Below are 27,720 nucleotides of genomic sequence, written 5' to 3' on the forward strand. Positions count from 1 at the left end.
TATTTATTTGTGTTCTTACTATTTCAATAGATATTCAAATTTAAAAAAAGCATATTAATAAACACTGTGTTTTAAGTAAGTTATGTAAGGAAAACTTTGTAGCTTGGAAAAGGATATTCTTATATTTTTTCCACTTATTTGAAGAACACCTTGTACAGTGTAAAAATAGCTTTTATTTAACTGATCTTTTTGTGTACCGGCTGGTAAAAGCAATGAAACATACCTCCAGTAGCTAAAGATTGTCTGGGAAAAAAAACTGAATCAATACAACATGTTTCCTGCCAACAACAATACATTATATATATATATATATATATATATATATATATGTATATATATACATATATATTGGGAAAAATAGAGAACACAGTAACGGCACCAGGACTTCAAGGTAGATGAAAGCAGGGTGGATTTATTCACCTCAATACAGCAACGTTTCGGTTCAACAGGAACCTTTCTCAAACCATGGCTTGAGAAAGGTTCCTGTTGAACCGAAACGTTGCTGTATTGAGGTGAATAAATCCACCCTGCATTCATCTACCTTGAAGTCCTGGTGCCGTTACTGTGTTCTCTGTTTTTCCCTATTCTGAATTGGGGAATTGATTCATCCCCTGGTGGCGAGCACATGGCCTGATTTTGGAAGCACTGGAGTGCTGTGTTGATCTATCTTTGGACTATATATATATATATATATTTATTTATATATATATATATATATATATATATATATACACATATATATATATATATATATATATATATATATATATATATATATATATATATATATATATATATATATACTGTGTATATATATATATATATATAACTGTACACAATGATTGATAAATATGTAAGCTGGGGCCCCCGAGATAATATAGGGCCTGGTTCAGGTTGTGTCGCAGGATAGATGATTTGAAGATCTGAGATTTTTGTGAACTTAAACTTTATTTTCAAGCCGGCACTGTATGGGCACACGGCCACAAGTATACTTAGTTCTTCCCAATATTTAAGACACAGAATTAGACATCGCTCAGACATGTGAAAATGACTGGCTCATTGTACAATGTCGCAGACAGGTCTAAGGCCGCCCCTCCTTAGAACAGGGTTTGGTCTGAAAATACAGATTAGTAGGCTAAAAAATGTCTGGCTGTTCACATCCTGTTCGTGGACCGACTCCTGCCCGCACCAACCTGCACCCACCACTGCAAGATCGGACACCATACAGAGGGGAAACAACACCCTATAATTCCCAGCTTGCTCTCAGGCCCTCAGCCAAAGGCCCGACTATCTGCGCTGTAGTCTTCATCAGCTTCTTTAACATCTCAACTCTCACGACAGAACAAGTTCAAGTCACTCCCAAGAGGGAACAAGGTTTGAGGGCTCAGTTCCGCCCCCAGAGTGAAGACGGTACTTAGTTACACTGCGCATCATCACTCTATTATGCAGAGAAGTAGCTAGGTTCTCCAGCACCCAGGTCAAAGATTGTTTGGCGCCCCCCCCAACCTCTTTCCCAACATCTCCTTCCCCTTCGCCATGTTTGTTTTCTCTACCAATTAATGAGGTGTCATTTTTTCCCCACATTTTTTTATGTGTAATTCTATCATAAAATCATGTGTACATTTTACAAGCGATATAGTTCTATATACAGCACCAGAACAAAGCTCATTATATATATTCAGCACCAGAACCAAGCACAGTACATAAATACAGCACCAGAACAAAGCTCAATACATATATACAGCACCAGAACAAAGCTCAATATATATATATACAGCACAAGAACAAAGCTCAACGCATATTCACAGTACCAGAACAAATCTTAGTACATAAATACAGCACAAGAACCGAGCTCTTTCTCTATATATATGTAAAGGGAAGTGTTTTATATATTTATATCTATATACATGTGAGTGTAGATATATATAGATATATATATAGATTTGTCCCTCCAGAAAGGTGTATACCCATCCCCATACTAGATAATGGTATTCCATGAGGCCCAGGCCCCTCCCTTTCACGTGTATGAGCCTGTGAGGTCACACAGGTGTGCACGGGGAGGTTTAAAAGGACAAACGTTCCCAAAGCTCTTTCTCTTTTGTTCCTGCTACCTGGCACCACTAAGGGTCTCCTCTTCCCTCCTGGCCTGCTCTTGGCTCATGGCCCTTCCTGAGAGACCACATGGACTATCCACGTGTAGTAGCAGCTACACGTTATGATCTCCCCCCCTCCTTACTTCAACCCTTGTAGCCCTGAGTCCCGGTTTACCCTTGCTGCCCTGAGTAACTTGCTAGCCCTGCTGTACCTGTTTAACCCTTTCCCACCATTTACACAGCAACCCATTCCCCTTGATAACCCATTGCTGAACCCTTAGAGTATAGGGAAAGTGATATTAGGTAGCGTGTATTGGATTGTAACGTAACTGTATTCATATGTATGTTTAGGTATGTGGGTGGAGGCATAACATAGGATACCGTGTTTATACTGTACTACGTATAGTGTGAGTATACTCAGTATATATTAACGTGTTATGTGTATTGGGGTATACTGATACTATACTGTGATCAGTTACTGTGTTCGGTTTGTGTATTTTATGTGTAAGTGTGATTATTGTTAGTAATAAATATTACCCTTTATTTACTATACAATTGTATTTATTGTACGGTCTTATTCCGTAGTAGCAAAGCAAAGCAAGTAGACGTTAGTATAAGGAAAAGGTAGGGGAACTAGGCATAACCCTAGTGACCCTGATTATAAAGGAGGTAGTAATAGTGGGCGACCAAGTAGGTGAAACCCAGCTATTATACCAGCCCTTGTACACACGTGGTTGAGTGTGTAGTAAGTGAGTATTCATTATATATATAGTTATATATATTGAGTCCTTTTACATTTGGCGAGCCAGCCAGGAGACTGTTGTCAATTTATTTCTGTATTTTTGTACAATAAAATTGTGTCAAAACGTGAACTTAAGATAGGCGGAGAGGCGTGGACAGGTAACGTACATACACAGTGTAGTGTTGAGTTATACTGTGCGCCTAGACCTTTTTGAAGTTCAGACGAGTAACAATTTTAGTTAAGGCTTGATACAGGATATAATTGATCAGCGAACCTATTGTTTTTTGTTTTATTTTCTGAGGTATTAACGTCTTTTATTTTGCTATGCGGCGTGCTGCTCTACGGCGACGAATCGTCGGGCGAGCGAGCAACTTATACAAAAGAGTTTGCAGAAGTATCAACGTCGGTATTCTTCCGGTGAAGTCCAGCTGATCGGGAAAAGGCGTTCCGGAAGAAAAGGACCTTTTTCAAAACAGCAGGTGACAAGGAGGACAATGCAGATGGAGATGACTTCTGGAACAGTGAGTATGGACTTCTCTACACTTAAACACCTCGCCAAAAACAGTAAATTTAATCCAGTAACACCCACGACATACAAGTCAGCAGGAATGCTGTGGTCCACTCTGCTGGACGAGGCTTATGCACATGATAAGTTGTGTATTGGCAAGAGGAGTGTTCTTAACAAAACCTCCAAAAGTCTCCACATGCTCGCTAAATTAATCTGTGTGTATGAGGAGACGTGGAAGCCTGATCACTCAGAAATGAAGAGTGATTTCCCAAATCTTCACTGCCAGTGTTGTGCCAACAATGTGAAACAGGTTTGTGATTTGCAGACACAACTGGCAGAGAATGCCCAATGTAGCGATCAGCAAATTTGCACGCTGGAATCGCAGGTGATAGACTTGAGAAATCACAGTGATGATATTGATGCACAGCTGACTGGGTCTTATGCTGTGATCAATGCATTTAAGGTTAAGGCAGCATCTACGGATGCCATCATTGCCAAGTTGAATGATGAGCTTGCTACTAGGTCACAATTGGTTGCCAGTATGCAAAACATCATAAAAGATTTCTCAAAAATGTTACCGGCTTTGTCTTTTTCAAGGCCTGATTCTGCTGTAAGTTTGCCCTCTACAGGGCAAAAAGGGGGGAGTAGTAAGAGTGATGGATCAGATGTCACAAATCATGATCCCATCCAGAAACCTGAAGGTAACATTGTTACGAAAGTGTTACGCAGATGTAAGCGTACAATAATCAGAAGTGCGTCCCTAGCCATGCAGAACTTTAAGAGATCATGCACTGCTGACTGCCCTAAGTCCAGCAGAGCATGTACTGTTAAATGTTTTGCATGTGCCTGATCAGGCCACATTGCGAAGTACTGTGAATCTTTGAGTACTAAGAAATGTGGTCCTGTTAAATGCTTTAAATTTGGTCAGATGGGACATATTGCGAGGTACTGCCACGGCATAAGCAACCATGGAAAGCCCAGTGAAATGGCAATAGAAAATTGTATTTATACTATATGGGTGTTGCCTGTATTTATAATGCATAATTAGAAAACCACTCCAGGAAAACAACTGGAAAATCAACAATTGGATAGTGGTGTATTTGCGCCCAATGTTTTAATTGCTCTCTATTAGGATAACGTTGAAGTTGTTATTATACTGTGAACTCAGGTTGGGCGGTGCGAACAGGTAACATAAGTTCACGGTGTAGTGTTTTATGTTATTCTGTGCACCTAGACCTGGGGGGTTCAGACAGGTAACACAACTTCATCTGAGGCCTAATGCGAGTGCAGTTAAATACAGCAAATAACAGTATGGCTGATTCTTTTGTGCTTAACTGGAGTTAGGAAACTTTGGACAGGGGGAGGTAACCCTGGCATTGCACCCATATCTTGATTTTAAGATAATGGGTTTGGTAAAACAGGGATATAGTTCTACAAACCTGAGAATTGTGAGGAACCACAAAAACAGTGCTTCATCCACAGCTCCCCTCGGATATCCTGACCTACACCAGTGTTGAGATACCGAGAGGTCCTGTGATATGAAGGCTAATCCAATGCCCTCCTCAAGACATGGGTCAAGGCCACGCGACTAACTGCTCTGAAAGAGGCATACTCCTCCCAGAAGCATACTGTACCCTTAATCCCGTATTAGGCGTTGATGTGGCGGATCAAAAGGGAAGAACTCCGGTGACACCTGAAAAAAGGCTCAACATCCGTCCAGACACCCCTGTGAGACTCCAGACGATTCCTCTTGGGTTTGGCATTGAACTAAGAAATCTCCTGCTAGACTTCAATGAGGAAGAGGATGTCGTGGAGAAACTGAAAGATTCCCAACACCGAGCTACTATTCAGTTGGAACATGACACTAAAAAGGTCACAGGATTACGGGACAGAGGGACATGGGGTTTCAGGGGATCCCAGAGAGGGAAAAAGAAAAATCAAACACATCAGAGGACATAACCCAAAAAACTATACCTATGGATTCACTACAAGTCATAAATCTATCCAAACATTCTCTGACAGGAGCACAAGCTAAAGTTTTAAAAAGGTTTAAATTTTTGCCTGACAACCAGATTGAACAAATTCTCCATTATTAAAGATTTACATCTCTTTGGACGTAAACTCACTTACAAAAAGATTTTTTCTAAACATGAGCATAACACCCTGCTAGAAAATCAAACCATGATATTTCCAGAAGATCCAATACTAGAACAGGAAATGGAGACTATTAGGGATTTGGAAGAACTTCTCTTGGAAAACCTTAATCAAGAAGAAACAAATAATCCAATTTTTGGAACAAAAAAACATTTAAAACCAAAATCTACTATAATGCCACCAATGGATACATGCCCAGCTATAAAGGTTTTTGTGGATTTAGTCAGTAAGGACATTTTATCACTTCCGGCCCACACAATGAATGACAACATCTCGCAGGAAGAACAAAAAGCGATAAAAGAACTTAAATTATGGGATGATGTAGTCTACAAACGATCCGATAAGGGAGGTAATATTGTTATCTGGCCAAAGGACAAATATATACATGAGGCCAAGCGTCAATTACTTGATAGAAATTGTTATAAACCACTATGGGGTGACCCCACATCTCAATTCGTAGAAGAATATAAAATCATGATAGAAGAGGGCTATGGCCTGGGAGCCATATCTCTCAATGAGAAAAAATACTTATCAGTCAAAGATCCCAGGGTATCTACTCTATATCTGCTTCCTAAAATACATAAAAATAAGGAGAATCCCCCAGGAAGACCTATAGTCTCTGGTGTGGGAAATCTAACCGAAAAATGCAGCATTTGGTTAGATCATGAACTTAGAGATATAGTCTACCAGCTGCCTTCCTACACCAGAGACACAATGCAGATTCTGAAAGAGATAGAAGGGATAAATCTAAACCCAGATGAGATACTTGTGACTTGTGATGTGGAGAGTCTCTATACAAGTATTGACCACTCCAGAGGATGTAGAGCTGTGGAATTTTTTCTATCTAAAGACACCAATTATAACCCTATACGGAAAAATTTTGTTCTCCGGGCCCTGAAATTTATTCTCACCCGAAACTACTTTCTATTCGATGGTCGGTTCTACTTACAAACTCGCGGAACTGCAATGGGAGCAGCAGTTGCTCCTACCTTTGCTAATATTTATTTGGGCTGGTGGGAGGAAATGATTGTCTTTGATGACAGAATGAGGTATTTTACAAATCATGTCAGTCTATGGCGGCGTTTTATAGACGATATTTTGGTGGTTTGGAGCGATACTGTCTCCAACCTTCAAGAATTTATACAACAACTTAATGATAATGACTTCAATCTTAAATTAACTTTGGATTTTAGTTATAACTCAATACCATTCTTGGACATTAAAATATACAAAGACGATAATGGAGAGTTAAATACTGACTTATATAGGAAAGAAACTGCCACCAACAGTCTGTTAGACGCCGAGAGTGCACACTCTCCCAGTACTATTAGGGGAATTCCTAAAGGAGAATTTCTGCGGTTGAGACGCAACTGCTCAACATTTGAGATCTTTAAAGAAAGAGCTGTAGAATTAAAATCAAGACTACAAATAAGAAATTACTCTAATAGAAGCATAAAAGAAGGCTATAATATAGCATTACGAACAAACAGAATCGATCTCCTAACTCCAAAGAAAAAAGATCTTGAATTTCCACGCCAACCGAGATTTATTACTGACTATCATGAAGATTGGAACACAATGCTTGACATTTTAAACAAACATTGGCATGTTCTAAAAACTGATATAGATCTGGAAAAAATTTTGGGAGAAAGAATTCCCACAGGCTATCGTAAGAGTAAAAGCATCTCAGACATATTAGTTTCAAGTCATTTCTCCCGAACTAATAATCAACCAAAAATCTTAGCACCAGGATTCCATCCTTGCAAGCTATGCAGGGCATGTAAAATTCTAAAAAGTACAAAGACCTTTCTGGATGGGTCAGGTAAAAGTTACACAATAAGGGAACACATTAGATGTTCATCAACAGGTGTCATTTACTGCCTCGAGTGCCCTTGCGGCCTTAGATATGTAGGCAAGACAAAAAGAGAACTGAGGATTAGAATCAGAGAGCATATTGGCTCCATCCTAAATTATGAGAAAAACAAACTGGATAGTCAGGCACAAAATAAACCCTTTACCCCGCCCCCAATTGCTAGACATTACAAGCAACATCACAATCTTGAATGGACAAACCTTAAAGGATGGGCAATCTGCCAACTCAAAATGGGCATAAGAGGAGGCAATTTGGATGAAGCCCTCTTAAAAAGAGAAAGCCAGTGGATTTTTCAGATGAACTCTGTTAATCCAAACGGCCTTAATGAGAGTTTTAATTTTGGTTGCTTTCTGTGAATAAAAAACCCCTTAAAATAAATAAATACTCTTGATACGTTAATAATTTGTCAACATCTACTGGTAATCTACCATGGGTATGATAAAGATAATTTGTTAATTCAACGTGCTTAATATTCCTAAAAAATCCCCCTATTTCTCTCCTTCTCCTATAAAATTTGATAATTAAAAGGGTACTATCAATGGATGTCATTTCGGTATATGAAAGAACAATAATTAGAGAAGAAATACTTTGAAGTGAAGAATATGGAATGGGAGATAAATATACACATAAATAATTATGTACTTTGGACATTATAATAAACATCAATAAATCAAGTACAACAACCCTCTACAAACTTCACATATGATATCAAAGAAATCTTTCTCATCATATCTGTCTGAACTATATGTATATATGTATATGGAACTAATATCCATATGTACATTAGAAACTCACAATTTAAATAGACATAGGAAACTAAGAGTAAAAGTTAATATCATAACAAAACATCATTTAAAATTGATTCTTCTTTTAAGAAATAATATTGAACCCTATGACAGATATTTGGAACTGCTCTACCTGTCATTTACACACTGCTATAATCAAAACAATCCTATTGGCCCCCTTGGCTGTCACTCAGCACTCACGATATTTAAGGGCGTCAGAACCGGCGGGTTACACCCCAAGAGGAAGCCGGAATGCCGGCGAAACGCGCGTCGGGTGTCCAGTCATATTTATGAAATCAATGTCTAAGGTCCCAGCCTTATCAAACGCTACCTGAATAATTAACTAAAAGTCGGCAACGACTTACATGTGGAAGCGCTGCTCCCTGAAGGAGAGCGGTGTGTGTATCTTGACAGACGCTGCAGGGAAAAATCCCTGGCAGCGCTCATTGAACCAGCTCACTAAGCCAGCTGATATACAAAAGCTGGTCGATCAGATTACCAAATCGTGCTGCTATTCACTGCCCAATCTGTGATAGCGGAGATAGTGAACAGCAAGCAGCTCACAAACAGAGCACAATATAAAGTGGATATCTAATTGAATTTGTAGCGCTCACAGGGCTCGCTGACACACACAGGCAGCACTGTCAGAACATTACAATCTATGTGGAAGCGCTGCTCCCTGAAAGAGAGCAGTACGTGTATCTTGACAGACGCTGCAGGGCAAAATCCCTAGCAGCGCTCATAGAACCAGCTCACTAAGCAAGTTGACGTACAAAAGCTGGTTGATCAGATACCCAATTGTGTTGCTATTCACTACCCTTTCTGTGATAGCAGAGATAGTGAACAGCAAGCAGCTCACAAATAGAGCACAATATAAAGTGCATCTTTAATAGAATTTGTAGTGCTCACAGGGCTCGCTGACACATACAGGCAGCTCTGTCAGAACATTACAATCAGCTGCTGCTCCTTGCCCTTATGGAAAGCGGCGATAACAGACAGCAAGCAGCCCATAAACAGTGCAATTCTATCTGCAAAAGATCGTTGGCACACAAGCTATCTAGCATACATACTATCTAGTGCTGCTGTTCACAGTCTCTCACAAACCCACGGTGGGAAATAACGATGAGCACATGACAATTAGAGCACTCCCTGTAGTGCCCATTCACACAGATTAACGCACCGTTGCTATTTCAGACAGAATTAGCCAGCATGTTAAAATAAAACAATGTGGACAATTGCAAGAATCTAAAATTGTATAATAAATTCAGTGAATCTAAGAGAACTTTGAGAATTGACAACTTTTAGACTAGCAAGCTTATAGTGACACATTCAGTGCACAGCACAGAACCAAAAATTGATACAATTTCTATTTACAAATAGAAAATACTGCAACTGTCAATGCATACAAGAAACAGATACAATGTTTAATGATTGACAGCAATACTAATTCACACAGTACATACAATATACCAGAGTGATAAGATCTTCACTTACCTCAGCAAGCAATAGAGTCCAACCTTGTTGTACAACAGTAGCAATTGATAATAGAGTATACAAAAGACAAATTCTGTTCTTCAAGTGCAGGATAAGGGGTTTTCTGCACTGCTATATAAATTTTGACCTACATTGATAAAATAAAAAATATTATTTTAGAATTATTTTAACAAAAACATATTAATAAAGTTTATTATTTTCGTTCTCTACAGGAACCACAACTCTTTTCCCTTCTTCCTATTTCCAAAATATAAAATTGCATATACTGGTGGTATACACCTTTGTGGTTCCCTAAAACTCACTTTGTATATAATAAATAAGTGAGGGTATCAGCAAAATCTCTATTTTTAAAAAGGTCACAGGAATTGTGAACAACCTTGAGGCGGACGCGGAAGTGTCTTGGTGGGAGAGCTTGTTCGGATATAGTCCCAAGGCCACTTCCTTCTTCAACTTGCTCATCCACCCAGGGATAATCCTTCTCACTCTTGTGTCGATTATGTACGTTGGACTGTTCTGCGTGTACCGACGAATGAAAGGACTGGTTGACCAAATACAATAAGGTCAACCAGAAAGCCACGAATACATTCGTAGACGGGGTCTAAGGACATAGTGATACAGTCCTGCGATCCAGAATTGTTTATTATTGTATGTGTATATATATTTGTAAAGTGTAAATCTTAATCAATGGGTCGTACAACATTTTCAAGGTGTACATATAGACATTCTAGGTGTTGATATGTGTCCGCAACATAGGCATACTCAGTGAGGACGTGCCCGTCCCACAGCGAGTGAGTATGTACATGGAGGCGGGCATATATTTACAGCCTGTAGTCACCTCATTTACATGTGTACCTTGCACGTGTTTATGGAGGAGTAGTGTGAGATGCTGTTTGAGCATGAATCTCTATATGTACATATACCTATGGTTGGTGGGGGAATATTTTTGTATGTTTGGTTATTTTTCACTTTGTTTGTATGATTGGGTAGTGTGTAGGTACCCTTAGGGACAGGTAAGGTATTCACACACCCTTGTAGAAAACTGGTATGGTCAATATGATGATGGATTGAATGTCAGAGGGGAAATGGAAGGCGATGCTCCACCCATCACTCCGCCATGATGAAGACCTGGATATCGGCCCACAAAGATTGTTTTGTCTTCAATCAAGATGCTGGGAAAAGTTGGAAAAGTAATGGATCACGTACAAAAGGTTGTTGAAAGGCGGGCTAAGCCATTCCAAGGCTGACCATATGAGGGCACAAGTAGCCTTACACGGGTCGGCATGCTAAAATTGGATCGGCCACTGGAAAGACCTGCTGACGCCACTTAAGAGGAAGAAACTCCAAGCAAGAAAGAACAAGAAATCTGCGGTTCATGGACTTTGAGGTTTTCAAATGAGCTTTGTTCGTTTGATGAGCTTTGAGGCTTCGTTCTATGGACTGTGAGTTTATTTCAACCCCGTTCTATGGACTATGGACTATGAAGGTTTCTTCGTTCTATGGACTATGAAGGTTTCTTCGTTCTATGGACTATGAAGGTTTCATTTCAACTTCGTCTGATGAGCTTCGAGGCTTCGTTCTATGGACAGTGAGTTTTATCTCAACTTCGTTCTATGGACTAGGAGATTTAATTTCATCTTCATTCTGTGAACTTTGAGGTTTCGTTTCTTTGGACACTAGACTCCAGAGTCAGAGGACTGGCGGGAAGGTGTCCTTGAGGAGATAGCTGATGTCGAATATCTAGGTCTAATAGTATACTTCCTTCCATCTCAGACCATTACCAGTAACCGGGGAGGTTGAGGGGGTAAATAGAACCCCACAAACACTTTCCCAAATTGCATTGTCGAGTCCCCGACAACAGGGGGATTGTAAAGGGAAGTGTCCATATATATGTATATATATATATATATATATATATATATATAGTATGTATACAGTGTATGTGTATGTATATATATATGTATATATATATATATATACACATATATAATATATATGTGTATGTATAGTACATATAATGTATCATGAGCCAGGGCTGTAACAACAACAGCCCTGGTCATGAATACGGTTGGAAGCAGAACAGGACAATTAGCATGTCCCTGCTTTGTTAGGAAACCATGTAGACAAGGGATAGTTATCCCCTGTCTCCATTTCAAGTCTCCCACGCGCACGGACTGTCTCGTGCGGGCTCTCATGAGTCGACTGGTGATACATTATCACCATGCCGACCCATTCTAGCCTGGGGCAAGCGCCACACTCCCCGCTGCGAGTGTACCGACAGGGTTAAATAGCCCTGCATCGGTACGCTCAGTAGCCGAGCTCAGGAGCCGAAGCCAGCTTAAGACGATCAGCTGAGAGCTGCCTGCCTGCCTCCCACACCACCGACGGCTCACCTCTCTCTCTCTCTCTCCTCCAAAGACCTGGGCTCCTGCTTCTGCTGCTCCACAAAGTCATGCTAAGTATCAAGTGTAGCAGCAGCTACACTTAACCCTGTCTCTCCCTGTCTCCTCCTGCTGTAACCCTTGCTTCCCTGAGTTAACCCCTTGATACAGTCCCTACTGTCCCAGAGTTAACCCTTGCTTCCCTGAGTTAACCCCTTGATAACCCCTTGCTCTCCCTGAGTCCCTACTGTCCCAGAGTTAACCCTTGCTTCCCTGAGTTAACCCCTTGCTCTCCCTGAATAAGTTAACCCCTTGTTCTCCCTAAGTTAACCCTTGCTTCCCTGAGTCCCTGAGTTAACCCCTTGCTGTCCCAGAGTCCCTGAGTTAACCCTTGTTGTCCCAGAGTCCCTGAGTTAACCCTTGCTGTCCCAGAGTCCCTGAGTTAACCCCTTGCTGTCCCAAAGTCCCTGAGTTAACCCTTGTTGTCCCTGAGTTAACCCTTGCTGTCCCTGAGTTAACCCTTACTGTCCCAGAGTCCCTGAGTTAACCCTTGCTGTCCCAGAGTCCCTGAGTTAACCCTTGCTGTCCCAGAGTCCCTGAGTTAACCCCTTGCTGTCCCAGAGTCCCTGAGTTAACCCTTGTTGTCCCTGAGTTAACCCTTGCTGTCCCAGAGTCCCTGAGTTAACCCTTGCTGTCCCAGAGTCCCTGAGTTAACCCTTGCTGTCCCAGAGTCCCTGAGTTAACCCTTGCTGTCCCAGAGTCCCTGAGTTAACCCTTGCTGTCTGTTTTACACAGTAACCCATTCCCCTTGTTCCTCCTTATCCCGTATTAACCCTTAGTGTATAGGGAAAGTTATATTAGGAGGGAGTGGGATAGAGATAGAGAGCGTGTGAGAATCACAAGTAACTTATGTGTATTGTGTTGTAACGTAACTGTATTCTGTGTATGTTTAGGTAAGTGGGTGGCGGTATAATATTGTGATACCGTGTTTATACTGTACTGTGATTAGTTACTGTATTATACATATGAGTGTGATTACTGTATGTTAATAAATATTACCCTTTATTTACTATACAATTGTATTTATTGTACGGTCCTATTCCATAGAAGCAAAGCAAAGCAAGTAGACGTTAGTATAAGGAAAAGGTAGGGGAACTAGGCATAACCCTAGTGACCCTGATTATAAAGGGGGTAGTAATAGTGGGTGACCAAGTAGGTGAAACCCAGCTATTATACCAGCCCTTGTACACACGTGGGTGAGTGTGTAGTAAGTGAGCATATTTATATTATATTTATATATTATATATAGCCCTTTTACAATATATATATATATATATATATATATATATATATATATATACAGTACCAGAACCAAGCTCAGTCCATATATATAACGCCAGAACCAAGCTCAGTACATAAATACAACACCAGCACAAATACAGCTCAATTTAGTGCAACTCCTGCCGTATAGGTTTGTACTAAATTGTATACAGGTCCCAGCATGGCCCAAACAATGTTAAGATAATGCTGGGAGATGGTGTTTCACAAAAAAGAAATCATACCATCCATTATCTCGCTGCAGATCATACAGTGACTACAGTACAGGTTAGAGGCAGAATAAACATTTAAATAAAGTGACTCATAGGTGATGTCAGATTCTGGTTGTTCTTTTTCTCTTCTCCCGGCCACAGCCCATTTCTGAAGTTTGCCGCTCAGATTTCTTCAGCTTCTCACTTTTCAAACATTTCTGCACCTGTAAATGAAGATAAAGTTCTCATGATGCCACACAATGTACCGCTAAATATAATAGTGCTATACACTGCACATCTAATTATAATATCTCCATACACTGTGTACCACACACACACACACACACACACACACACACGCACACCATGCCCCCTGTAGATATTGCCCCCATAGAGCCCCCTCTAGATAGTACCCTACATAGATCCCCTGTAGATAGTGACCCATATAGAGCCCCTGTAGATAGTGCCCCACATACAGCCCCCTGTAGACAGTGCCCACATATAGCCCACCCCTGTAGATAGTACCCCACATATAGCCCCCTGTATATAGTGCCCCGTGTATATAGTGCCCCACCTATAGCTCCCCCTGTAGATAGTGCCCACATATAGCCCACCCCTGTAGATAGTACCCCACATATAGTCCCCCTGTATATAGTGCCCCGTGTATATAGTGCCCCACCTATAGCTCCCCCTGTATATAGTGCCCCACATATAGCTCCCCATGTAGATAGTGCTCCACATATATAATAGGTGGTGTACACCAGAGCAGGAAGGGTCATTATAATTGAAAATTTAAAATAAAGAAATAAAATTGGAGGTTCTTCCTTTATAACTTTGCTCCACATATAGCCCACCCCTGTATATAGTGTCCAACATATAGCCCACCCCTGCAGATAGTGTCCAACATATATCTCCCCCTATAAATAATGCTCCACATATAGCCCACACCTGTATATAGTACCTCACATATAGATCCCCTTATAGTGCTCCATATATAGCCCACCCCTGTATATAGCCCCTCTGTAGATAGAGCCCCCCCTGTATATAATGCCACTCACATTTTTATTAGGATTAAAAAAACAAACTTTACATACTCACCTTAATCCCGTTCCCATGCCATCCAATGGCAATGCAGACCCGCTCTCTTCTGAGCAGGTCTTCTGGGGTTGAACGACAAAAGTGGCGCAATGATGCTTGCGTCGTTGAAAGGCACTCATTGACAGGGCAAGTCATTCTGCCCTGCCAATCAGCACCTTTCATAGACGCAAGCGGCGAAATGATGTGGCGCTGCCGCCCCCTCAGAGAGGCAGCAGGCTGCCGTAATGGATGGTTCCTGCCCCACCTTCCCTCTTAGTTGCGCCTGGGGCACATGCCCCGCCTGTCCCCCCCCCTAGCTACGCCCCTGTAGTATGGCATGGAAAAACACAGCCAAAATGGCATCCAGGCCATACATCTCAGCACCCATAGTTTAAAGAGCCACCAAGCCAACCACCCTTTTGCCGTATCTGCAAGGGAACAACTTAAACATTATAAAGCAAACACATCACAACTTAATGTACACCGTAATGTAGACCGTACTGGCCACATAACTTAGACACTATCATTACAGTGACTGTACTGACCATTCTGGAATGCTACCTAGTGAGATAAAAAGACACCAGCCGATAATATCAAACAACAGCACTTATTAAAGGTATGGTACACATATTATACTTGCACAATATTTTACATTGTCATGGAGGCCTTGTATAGCATGTAAGTAGCATCTTGTTAGATGGATAGATAGATAGATAGATAGATAGATAGATAGATAGATAGATAGATAGATAGATAGATAGATAGATAGATAGATAGATAGATAGATAGATACTACAAACAAAAATGTTAGTCATCTCCTCTTGAAACATAAAATGAATATGCAGGTGCTAATCTACTGTGATTTATTTGCGACATAACTAACAAGAAAAAGGTAAGTCTCCTATTATAGGGATATAATGTTCAGTGTAGGGACCCCCAGTATGAGGTCGCCTTGTCGAAGCAGGTGAGCTCGCACAATTTTATCAAACTGAGCGCTAAGAACCTCACAATAGATAGATAGATAGATAGATAGATAGATAGATAGATAGATAGATAGATAGATAGATAGATAGATAGATAGATAGATATGCTGTATGATCTGTCAACAAACATTGCTAGTAGAATGGGTCATATTGAAGAGCTCTGTGGCTTTAAACATGGCATAGAATGTCACATTTGCCACCAGTCATTTGCATAGTTTGCATAGTTTCTAATCTGCTAGATATGCCCTGCTAGACTGTAAGTGCCATAATTGTGAAGTGGAAGCATCTACGCGCAACAACAACAAGAAGGGGAATGGGACGCAAACTCACAAATGGAGCTCAAGAGTGTGGCATGTAAAATCGCCTATCCTCTGTTGTATCACTTACTATAGAAGTTCAAATTGCCTCTGGAAAAAATACAGTACAAGAACTGTGCGTCAGGAGTTTCATGAAATGGGTTTCCATGGTTGAGCAGCTGCACACAAGCATAAGATCACAATGTACAATGCCAAGCGTCGGCTGGAGTGGTGTAAAGTGCGCCACCACTGGACTATGGAGCAGTGGAAATGTGTGTTCCCTAGATCAAGGAATCACGTTTCACTATCTGGCTGTCCGATGGACGAATCTGGGATTGGCAGATCCCATCACAATGCAAGGAGGGATAATGGTCTGGTACTGTTGTTAGGGGTTTGGCCCTTTATTTTCAGTGGAGGTTAATGATAATGCTACAGTATAGAAAGATATTTTAGGCTTCCAAATTAGTGGCAACAGCTTGGGAAAGACCCTTTACTGTTCCAGCAGGACTGTGCCCCAGTGCACATATCAAGGTCCATAAAGTCATGGTTTGTCAAGTTTGATGTGGAGGAACTCAGGCGGCCTGCACAGTGTTCTGACCTCAGTCTCATTAAACACCTTGGAATGGGATAAATTGGAAAGCTGATTACAAGCCAGACCTTCTCATGTCAGACTTAACAAATTCTATGTTGGCTGAATGGGCACAAAGTCCCACAGACACTCAATAGACTAAGGCCTCATGCACACGACCGTATTTTTTCCCACCCGTAAATACTGGCGTAAATACGGGTCCGGTGTCACACGTATTCCACCCGTTTTGCACCAGTATTTACGAACCCGTGCCCGTAAATATGGGTCCGGTGTCACCCGTATTCCACCCGTATTTACGGGCACGTTTTTGGCGGCAAAATAGCACTGCACTAATCGGCAGTCCCTTCTCTCTATCAGTGCAGGATAGAGAGAAGGGACAGCCCTTTCTGTAATAAAAGTTACAGAAATTCATACTTACCCGGCCGTTGTCTTGGTGACGCGTCCCTCTCTTCACATCCAGCCCGACATCCCTGGATGACGCGGCAGTCCATGTGACCGCTGCAGCCTGTGATTGACCTGTGATTGGCTGCAGCGGTCACATGGCCTGAAACGTCATCCAGGACGTCGGGCCGGATGTCGAGAGGGACGCGTCACCAAGGCAACGGGCGGGAGACCGGACTGGAGGAAGCAGGAAGTTGTCGGTAAGTATGAAAGTCTTTTATTTTTATTTTTTACAGGTTTATACTGATCGGTAGTCACTGTCCAGGGTGCTGAAAGAGTTACTGCCGATCAGTTAACTCTTTCAGCTCCCTGGACAGTGACTATTTACTGACGTCGCTTAGCAACGCTGCCGTAATGACGGGTGCACACATGTAGCCACCCGTCATTACGAGAGCTCCATAGACTTCTATGGACTGTCCGTGCCGTTATTACGGCCTGAAATAGGACATGTTCTATCTTTTTCAACGGCACGGGCACCTTCCCGTGAGAAAACGGGAAGGCACCCGTCGCCAATAGAAGTCTATGAGCCCGTTATTACGGGTCGTAATTACGACCCGTAATAACGGGAGTTTTTACGGTCGTGTGCATGAGGCCTTATTATGCAAAGCCTTCCCAGAAGAGTGGAGGCTGTTATAAAATTGAACCTACTCCATATTAATGCCCATGGTTTCGCAATGGTATGTTGAACCCGGATATGGGGGATGGCAACAGAAATTGATGGGAGTTGGGAAGGGGTGAGATGCAAACTGGCATTTGCCATGTGTAGGAGCAGGGTGGTGAAAGTAGATTGGCAATGGCTCTGTCAGGGACAAGGGGGAGAGACTACGTGGCAGGGCATTTTAAAGGGGAAGGCTAAGAGAGTGGGGGTTGTCGTGGGGCCAAGGGGTCTACTTACCCTGACAGAGGCTCTGTGGAGGGGTAGGGGGAAAGACAGTTGTGCAGGGGCTCTGTGGGAGGCCAATGGGGAGACTGAATCTGCTGCTTTTGTAAAGCAGAGTCACTCAATAAGTTGCAGTGCTGGCTTCTGCATCTGGCTCCTGAAGGCTCTTCTCTTTTTTTTCACTGTTGCGGCATGCCTGGACGAAGTGCCCGCCTTCTACTCATACGTTGCATCCACATCACCTGTGTACACACCAGTACCAAAATGAATTCAGACCGCGGACCAGATCATTAAATTGGATCAAACACCGACTAGCCCCTTAAATCAATTTAGACCCCGACCAGACCCCTAAATTAATTCAGACATACAGCCAGATTCCTAAATTAATACAGACCTCAGACCAGACCCCAAAATGAATTCACACTCCCAATAAGACCCCCAAATGAATTCAGATCCCCTAAATTAATTCAGACCCCAGACCAGACTCTTAAATAAATTCAGATTCCCAACCAGACCCATAAATTCAGACCCCAGACCAGAACCCTAAATTAACTTACACCCCCAATCAGACTCCCATATTAATTCCGACCTCTAATTTACACCAGACCATATCTTAAAATGGATTTACCCTCCCAATCAGACCCCTAAATAAATTCAGACTCCAGACCAGACCCCTAAATAAATTCAGACCTCAGACCAGACCCCTAAATTACATCAGATTCCCAACCATACTCCTAAATTAATTCAGACCCCAGAATTAATTCAGGCTCTAAAACAGACCCATTAACTTACACTGCATACTAGATTAAACCCGCCCACCCCAAAAAAAAATAAAAAATCTGTCCCCCAGTCCAGACTCCTTTGTACTAACCGTTCATGGGTCCTCTTCCTTTACTTCTAGTTGGGTGACTCTTCTCCTTGGTGCCATTTTTCTTCTATGGGTGCTTCTTCACTTCTGGCGCCTCACGATTCTGACGCTGAGGCCCTGCTTCACAAGGTCCTGATTCGCCGCTGCACATAACCTTGTGAAGCAGGGCCCCAGCAGTAGTTACTTTGGAGAACTCTTAAAAAATGTTGGGGTGTGTGTCACCAGTGGCACTAACTGGGCACAACAAGTTTGCCACTGAAATGGCATATCTAAGGAAAAATTGCAATTTTTACTTTGCACCATCTGCAGCGCATGCATTTATGGAAAAGACCTGTGGGGTAGAAATGCTCAGTACACCCCTTAATAAATGCCTTGAGGGGTATCGTTTTCAAAATAGGGTCACTTCTCAAGGATTTCTTTTATTATTTCACATCAGAGACTCTGCAATTGTGAACTAATACTTTGTAAATCGCCAAATTAGGCCACAATTTCGCATGGTACTCTTTCACTCCGGAGCCCTGTCGAATGTCCAGGCAAAAAATTAGGGCCACATGTAGGGTGTTTCTAAAACCGGGAAACACATCATAATAATTAAAGAACTGTCTTTTAATGGTGGCACAAGCTGGGCACCACAAATTGGACATAAATGGCATATCCATGGAAAAATTGCCATTTTCACTCTGCAACATCGAATGCACACTAATATCTGAGTTAACATTCTCACTACACCCCTAGGTGAATATCTTGAGAGGTGAAGTTTCCAAAATAGGGTCACTTCTGGGGGTTTTTCACTGCTTTGGTCCCATAGGGGCTCTGCATATGCGACATGGTGCTCAGAAACCAATCCAGCAAAATCTGCACTCCAAAAGCCAAATGGCGCTCCTTCCTTACTGAGCCCTGCCGTGTGCCCAAACAGCAGTTTATGACCACATTTAGGGTATTGCCATACTCGGGAGAAATTGCTTTACAAATGTTGGAGTTCTTTTTCTCCTTTTATTTGTTGAGAAAATGAAAAATGTTGAGCTAAACTACTCTTATTGAAAAAAATTATTATTATTATTTTTACTGCCCAGTTCTAATAAAATCTATGAAACACCTGTCGGGTCAAAATGCTCACTACATCCCAAGATGAATACTTTGTGGGTGTAGTTTCCCAAATGGAGTCACATTTGGGGAATTTCCACTGTAATGGTATCTTAGGGTCTTTTCAAAAGCGACATGGTGCCAAGAAACCAATCCAGCAAAATCTGTGCTCCAAAAACCAAATGCCGCTCCTTCTCTTCTGAGCCCTGCCGTGTTCCTAGACAACAGTTTATTTCCATACTCTGGAGAAGTTGCTTTACAAATGTTGGGCGGCTTTTTCTCCTTTATTCCTTGTGGAAATTGTTTCCTTTTTTTAGCTAAAACGACATCTTATTGGGAAAAAAAATGTAATTTTTAATTTTCACATCCAAATTCTAATAAAGTCTATGAAACACCTGTGGGGTCAAAATGCTCACTACACCACTAGATAAATTGCTTGTGGCACGTAGTTTCCGAAATGGGGTCTTTTTTTTGGGGGTTTCCTTTGTTTTGGCACCACAAAACCTCTTCAAACCTGACATGGTGCCTAAACTATAATCTAATAAAAAAGAAGGCCCCAAAACCCACTAGGTGCTCCTTTGCTTCTGAGGCCTGTGTTTCAGTACATTAGCACACTAGGGCCACATGTGCAATATTTCTAAAAACGGCAGAATCTGGGCAATAAATATTGATTTGTGTTTCTTTGGTAAAACCTTCTGTGCTACAGAATTTTTTTTAATTAAAATGTAATATGTGCAAAAAAAAATAATTTGTGAATTTCACCCCCACTTTGCTTTTATTCCCTGTGAAACGCATAAAGGGTTAAGAAACATTCTAAATGCTATTTTGAATACTTTGAAGGGTGCAGTTTTTTTTAAATGGGGTGATTTATGGGGGTTACTAATATATAGGCCCCTCAAAGCCACTTTAGGACTGAACTGGTCACTAAAATTAGGCTTTTAAATTTTTCTTGAAAATAAGAAATTTCTTCTAAACTTATAAGCCTTGTTGAGTACTATACAAAATAAAAGGATGTTCAAAAAACAATGCCAACACAAAGTAGACATATGGGAAATGCTAATATTTATGGTCCAGAATTGCGGATTCACCAATACTGGTGAATTGTTGCGGATCCGTGAATCCGAATGACACACGGATGCACTACAAGGTTTTTTTTGTGGTCCGAGGGACTGCAATGGACCCGTAGTTTTGCGGACCGCATAACCAATGCGGTCGTGTGCATGAGGCCTTACTGATGACACCGTTTTTCAACATTCACACAACATAGTCTGCACACGTAGAATAGCTTTAGCTTTCACCTAAAAATCACTTGTTTTTGCATAAATATAGGATTGAAAAGCATAGTCAACTGCAGTGGTATAGCGAGACAGAGGTATACCGACCAAAGGTCTGTCAAAAGAATACTCTTTTGGCATACATCTGGGCAATGAAAGTCTATGGGCATAGAGGTTAGCCTAATTTGCACATTTACATTTTTGGAGATAAGTAACTTGGATTATGGAGCAAACTGTGAAATTTGTAACCAAGAATAGTAAATGAAATCTCCTTCCCTAGAAGCATAAGGTTGTATTCATTCTTGTTTCTTTAAGCTGCATCTATATTTACGTCTTCAGGCTTTGTTTAATTATTGCAATTTACTACTATATACTACTATATGAATATATGTACTTTATACTCACATGTTATGAGGGACCTCATTTGTCTTTTACTTGATAGAAGTTATTGTTGTATAGCACAATGTCAGCTTCCAGCATTTCATTTTAACCTTTTAATTTAATTAAATTTATATAAAATACTATACTTTTATATATGCCGCTGTTTATAAATTCAGCATCCAATATTATCTTCCTAAATAATTTGTAGCAGAATTCATGACTCAATAGTACTTCTATTTTCTCATGTAAATCACAACAAAAGTTTTATTTCCATAGAAGGTAGCATCCTCTGTATACACATTTTAATTGTTAGTGCATATATTATATACATGATTACTGAGAGCAAGGCACAAGTGTCATTTGCTAAATGAAGAGGTCACAGTCCCGTGACTTCTAATGCAGTGTGTAAGACAGATGGCCACAGCATCTGTCTAGTAAAGCTCATTTGTCATGTCAGTCTTTAAGAGGCAACCATAAAGTTAATAAAGATATTAAATGGTGGCAGAAAGTTTGTAAACTCTGTAGAATGATTTTACTTTATTATTATTTCTGCATAGATTCAACCTAAAATGAGATCAGATCTAATTAATAAAAAATAAAACCCCATAAATGAACCTATGCATTCAGAAAGTGGTGTGACCATTACGAGCAGCAATAAGTTCAACCTGTCTGTTACACTTGGGGCACGGCCAGACGTGGCGGAATTGCTGTGGAATTCCGCTGCGGACAGTTTCTCCATTGGTTTCCACACCTTTTCAGTTATGTTTGTGCAGACGTGGCGGAAAACTCCGCTGCTGACCATAGGCTGCGGTGCGGAATTTGGTGTCCGCAGCATACACTGGCTGTTGCGGACTTGTTGCGGACTTGTTGCGGAATTTCTCCATTGACTTGAATGGAGTTTCAAAATTATGTAATAAAATCCGCAGATGTTATGTGTGTTGCGTTGTGGATTGGTTTTACGAACAGGATATTTCTTCATTCTGGCTGGACCTATGTGCTTCGAGGTCTATAGCCAGACTGAGATGGAATGTTTTAAAAGAGAGCAGGATGAACTCTTCACCTGAATCCGCAACGACTAATCCGCAGCATTTTACTTCACATTTTAGGCAAAGGAATCTGCAACGCAAATTATGTGCGGCATTGATGCGGACAGTGTCTGCAGAAATACGCCACGTCTGGCCATGCCGTAAGGGTATATGTACACAGACCTATTACAGATCTCTGTTGTACAGATCTGTCATGTGGTACCCTAAACAAATCTATGGGCCCATACTTTACAGTACCTCCATGTGAATCTGATCTCATACAAAAGCATACAAATGTTTTTTTCTAATATAGTCATATGAAATCCGTAAAAAAATAAATAAAATTGTGACATGTTGCATTGCATGGCGCATTTCAGAGGTAGTCTCCCCTGGAAGCATTGCTATCATGGGTGGGAGAATGCTGCGTTGTGCAGATAGACCATCCAGCACTACACGCACTGATACTGCTCTGTTATACTGAATTGTAGGGGCTTCGTGTGCTACTGTACAGGCTCCGTCCACATGAGTGTATGAGCGCCTACTATCATGTCATCAGCCCCATGCATTAGCTTGAAGTAATTCATTGATGTTTGTGGGTTTTATAGCATGACCACTTTACTATTAAAATGCACTGTGAACCTTGACTTTACCATTCCAAAATGAATTGTCATTTCTAATTTCTGATTCAACTGTTATATATTGTGATTTGCTGCAAGATATTTTTTTGGTATATAACTGTTATTTCCTTTAATATGAAAAATCAATGAATTATATTTGTTTATATTTATGAAAAAGAGAGCGGCCTCGTTCACATCTGCGTTGGAGGCTCCATTAGGGGCCTCTGTTGCAGATCCGGCTGAGAATACTAGAAGCAATAGTGCAGCATGCTGCACTATTGTTTCCAGGAAAACTACACACCCCGATAGAGCCCATTAAAGTCAATCGGTTCCCATCGGCCGCCGGTGGTGTTTGTGGTGCAACGGAACTGGCACTTTCGGTTATTCCCTTGTTTTGCTCCTGTGACGGAGCAGAACAATGGAATTGCGAACGGAGATGTGAATGAGGCCTAAGGTATTTTGTGGAAAATATTAATTGAAAGGACACCAAAATAAAATAATGTCACTTTTTAAAGATAAAAATATCTGAAAACATTATATAACCATAAGATTTGTTTATTGTATTTATTATTTATTTAAAACATCAGATATAACTTTTTTTTTTTAAAAACAACCTCCAGCAATCCCTTCCTAGACACTCCCAATGTAATTTGTTTTTAAAGGTAAGTATATTATAAAGTTTCTTTTTTTAACACTGCACGTGGGAAGGGATTGTTGCACATGGCAGAGCCGTTGAGTCTGTACTAGGCACACAAAGTAATTGTGCAAACGAAGGCTCTCCATGTGCCACCGTAGGAAGGTTGTACTACAGTCGTAATACAGTTGTGTGCACAAGGTCTTAATTTAACTTTTTAGGAACAGTATGAATTGCTGCTTTTTTGTTTCAGGTTACTAAAATATTATTACAAGAATGATCCAACAAAGGAGCACATGGTTTAACTTTGACTAACTTTTTAGATTTATATAAAAAATAGTCTCATTTATCAAAGCTGTCCAACAGAAAAAAAGCCCATAGCAACCAATCAGAGCTCTTTCATTAAACTTCTGAAAAATGAAAGCTGCACTGTGATTAGTTGCTATGGGCAACAAAGCCAGTTTTCTGTTAGACAGTTTTGATAAATGAGTCTCATTATTCCTATTTGAGAAGGGATTTCAGATCCCTGTAGTTTCCAGTTATACATGTCTAATAATGATCATAAACACATTGGTTATTGCCCAGTTCCTGTTGTTTCTTATCCTCTTATTTCTATTTACTGTAGAATAACAACTACCGCTGCGTGTATGATGGACTTACGGAGATATCCGCTGGATGAGCAGAACTGTACTCTGGAAATAGAGAGCTGTACGTATTAGCTTAGTGGACATAACCATTGCTGAGAATCGAGAATACATTATTAAGATGGGGGTCTCAGAATGAGATGACATTTCTTAGTACTTTACACAGTAAAGGGTTAATAAGGGTTCTTTTGTTGTTCTGATTAGCCATTGCTCGGGTGCATATCAGCGACACAAGAGAACTAATGGTCACATTTTAATCAGATTCCATTTGAATAGAGGAAATAGTGAGATGCAATTTGCTTTCAATTTGTTTTAATATGCATGAGTGGCCATTCAGTAGTCTCCCCCAGGGACCTTGGAAAACCCTCTTATTATCAATGCAAATTTGTCTTTTGCAAGGAATCTTTGCCTATTGAAACTTAGAGCAATACTACATTTTCTTCATACAATAATGAATAATAGAACACAAATGTAAGAACTTTGTAAGGAACATATTAGTCATTCATTAATTTGTCGGTACAATGTATTTATGTTGAACTAACTGCAGTCATTTTCATGTATTGATAAGCGTTGAATTATCAGACTTTTATTTCATTTGTGTAAGGTTCTTGGTACTATGACTAGAACATTTTCCCAGATATTAAAATAGCTATGAAATGTTTTTCTGTAACAGGTTGTTATCATTGTATAAGTCATCCTAATTGACTATGGGACTATATCAATGAAGGGAACACAGGATTTGACCACTTTGAAATGTATTATAGCGGTTATGTATCAATAGTGTCTTTATATAACACATTTGTTTTAATATAAATGTGTTAGGACTGTTTGTAAATATGTTGCAGAAAAACAGGAGGAAAATATCTGCGATGGTGCAACGTTGCTGCATATGTACACTCTCAAATTGTTAGTTAAAACGGACATACGAATGTTCATACCAGAGGTGTAGCTGGGCCTCCCCAGAGGGACACATTATTTGTGTAAATCTGCTCTAACCCGGTATCTGGATAATTCACACATGCAGTTTTTGAGCCAAACATAGGAGTGGATACAAAAGGCAGGAGAAGTAGAATTTTTTTCCCTTCAAAAACTGCTTGTGTAAATCCAGCCAAATACAAATTTCTCTTAAAGTTCAAGTGTTTTGTTGTAGCATCCCACCCTCAGCTACACCCTTTCCATACATATTTGGAAATATACGGTAGCGAGTCCTTAGTCATGTCCCTGTCTTAAAACTGTTCGAACTGTTGGTATTTAATGCTACAAAACAAATAAATGCCATCATACTAGTTAATATGGCATACAAACTGTGTGCCATATTTTTTAGGCATATCTACATTTTTGTGTCTTAAAACATACATGAATCCTTATGTGTTGAAATATGGTACTTATATATATATACAATCCCAAAAAAATGAAAAAGCAGCACTCCAAGGAAATTGGTGAGAAAAAGTGGTCAGGCTTGACAAAGATCCCATAGAGACGGATCGAAACGTTGCCTGCCTGGGGTGAATAAACACACCACTTTTTTTTCACCAATTTCCTTGGAGTGCTGCCTCTTCATTTTTTGGGGATTTCATTAACAAGGGTTCCTAGCCTCAACCTAGGAGGCCTGCACCCACTGCTGTTGCTGTGCTGCTTTATTCTTTTTCTCATTATATATATATACATTTCTTTATATAAGCACATTGGGTTTTATGTATGTGTTCATTGACTATAGTCATGCTGTATGTAATCAGTCATAGCGCCACTTATAGACATGGATCTTGAAATACGACAAAACACGTCCTGCATACTCTTCAAGATCTAAAGAAATGCTTTATTCTTAAATGAACTATAAAAACGAATAGTTAGAAAATAGGTAGTAAATTCCATATTTTTGTTTTTTAGATGGCTACACCACAGATGACATTGAATTTTACTGGAGAGGTGGAGCTAAAGCTGTAACGGGGGTTGAGAGGATAGAACTCCCTCAATTTTCCATAATGGATCACAAATTAGTGTCCAAGAATGTTGTATTTGCTACAGGTAAAGTTTTATGTGGTTATTTCTCCCTCTACTTTTTCTCTACATGTTATACTTTCATGTAAAATATTAAGCTTTTATGAGGTTTTTTTACTCATTTGTTTCTTTAACAGTGTGATCTTCTTTTGAAACCTTTGATTGTTGTGAAAGTCACATGGAAAGCACAATAATCCCAAAATGACAGGGTCTGCTACTAAACGTTTTTGAACAGTGACTCATTCCAACAAACACAATGCGCAGTCTTTCCTTTGTTTTCTAATATACCTGTTGATTTCTATTGTTAAAGAGAATCCGTCACTAGGTCCTAAGAGTTAGTAGTCTCACCTAATAGCTGCTGTGTCTAAGAGTCCAGCTGTGTTTGTCCTGTACTTGAGGGTCCCCCTGTTGCTGAGCTATGGATCCCTCTTTATTTAGCAACTAATATGAACATGAGCTGCTGGCTAGTCAAGTGGGTTCTATGTTGCTCTGAGCTCTAAGTCCCATAGAACTGAATGGCAGGACTATCCAGGGGAGTACCTCCAGTGATAGGTATTGCTGTATATCAGCCTCATGCTGATAGGTCAGCGTCAGAGGCTCAGTGGTAGCTCCGCCCATTAAGAATGACTGGCAGCCAAACCCACTTGGCTAGCCAGCGGCTCATTTCCATATTAGTTGCTAAATATAGAGGGGTCCATAGCTCAGCAACAGGGGGACCCCCAAGTACAGGACAAACACTGCTGAACTCTTAGACAGTGGTTATTAGGTGAGTCTACTTTCTCACTTTAGAGGACCTAGTTACAGGTCCTCTTTAAGTTTTTCTCAAACACAGTACAGTAAAATTACAGAAGATCCACCTTTTATGTAATGGTTAAGATTTGACCATACTGAGCTACCCTTACATCTCCAGTTGCAGACTGCAGGATAAATTTTATGTTTCTTGCAACAGATTTTCATACAATTTTTGGACAATGACCAAGTTACTTATTATCCGCCCTCTGATTAGGTGATATAGTGTCTAGTTCCACGGTCATAGTGTCCAGATACTAGTTATTTGCATCCAGCCCCTTGTGATATAATGGCATAACTTTCAGTGACTAAGGCCTAAGTGAAATGTTATTTTGTCTTTGTTGACGTGCAGGGTACGGTTGGCCAAAAAGCATAATATATTTTCCTTGGTTATGCACTGGGGTAGCTAGTCAATTGTAAATTAAGAGACAAAGCTTGAGTAACCCAGTGGTTATCTATATGGCTCTTTACTACTAAGGTGCTACAGTTCTCAACTACAGGACATAATAGCCTCATATTATTTTATGTGCTCATTCTATCTATTTATGGCCATTTTGTACTATGGAATTTTGTACTGAGAAAGTT

General features: G+C 40.5%; 1 protein-coding gene across 3 annotated transcripts in view; it reads left to right on the forward strand.

Moving 5' to 3' along the window:
- The window catches only part of GABRB3 (gamma-aminobutyric acid type A receptor subunit beta3), a 444,982-nt gene that overhangs the window by 388,775 nt on the left and 28,487 nt on the right, over window positions 1–27,720 (forward strand). For all 3 annotated transcript variants that reach the window (XM_075852588.1, XM_075852590.1, XM_075852589.1), the window contains 2 exons: window positions 24,330–24,412; window positions 26,236–26,373. In XM_075852588.1, the coding sequence (XP_075708703.1) occupies window positions 24,330–24,412; window positions 26,236–26,373 (221 nt within the window). The remainder of the gene's footprint in view (window positions 1–24,329; window positions 24,413–26,235; window positions 26,374–27,720) is intronic.

The sequence above is a fragment of the Rhinoderma darwinii genome, chromosome 2, assembly GCF_050947455.1.
Source record: "Rhinoderma darwinii isolate aRhiDar2 chromosome 2, aRhiDar2.hap1, whole genome shotgun sequence".
Lineage (NCBI taxonomy): Eukaryota > Metazoa > Chordata > Amphibia > Anura > Rhinodermatidae > Rhinoderma > Rhinoderma darwinii.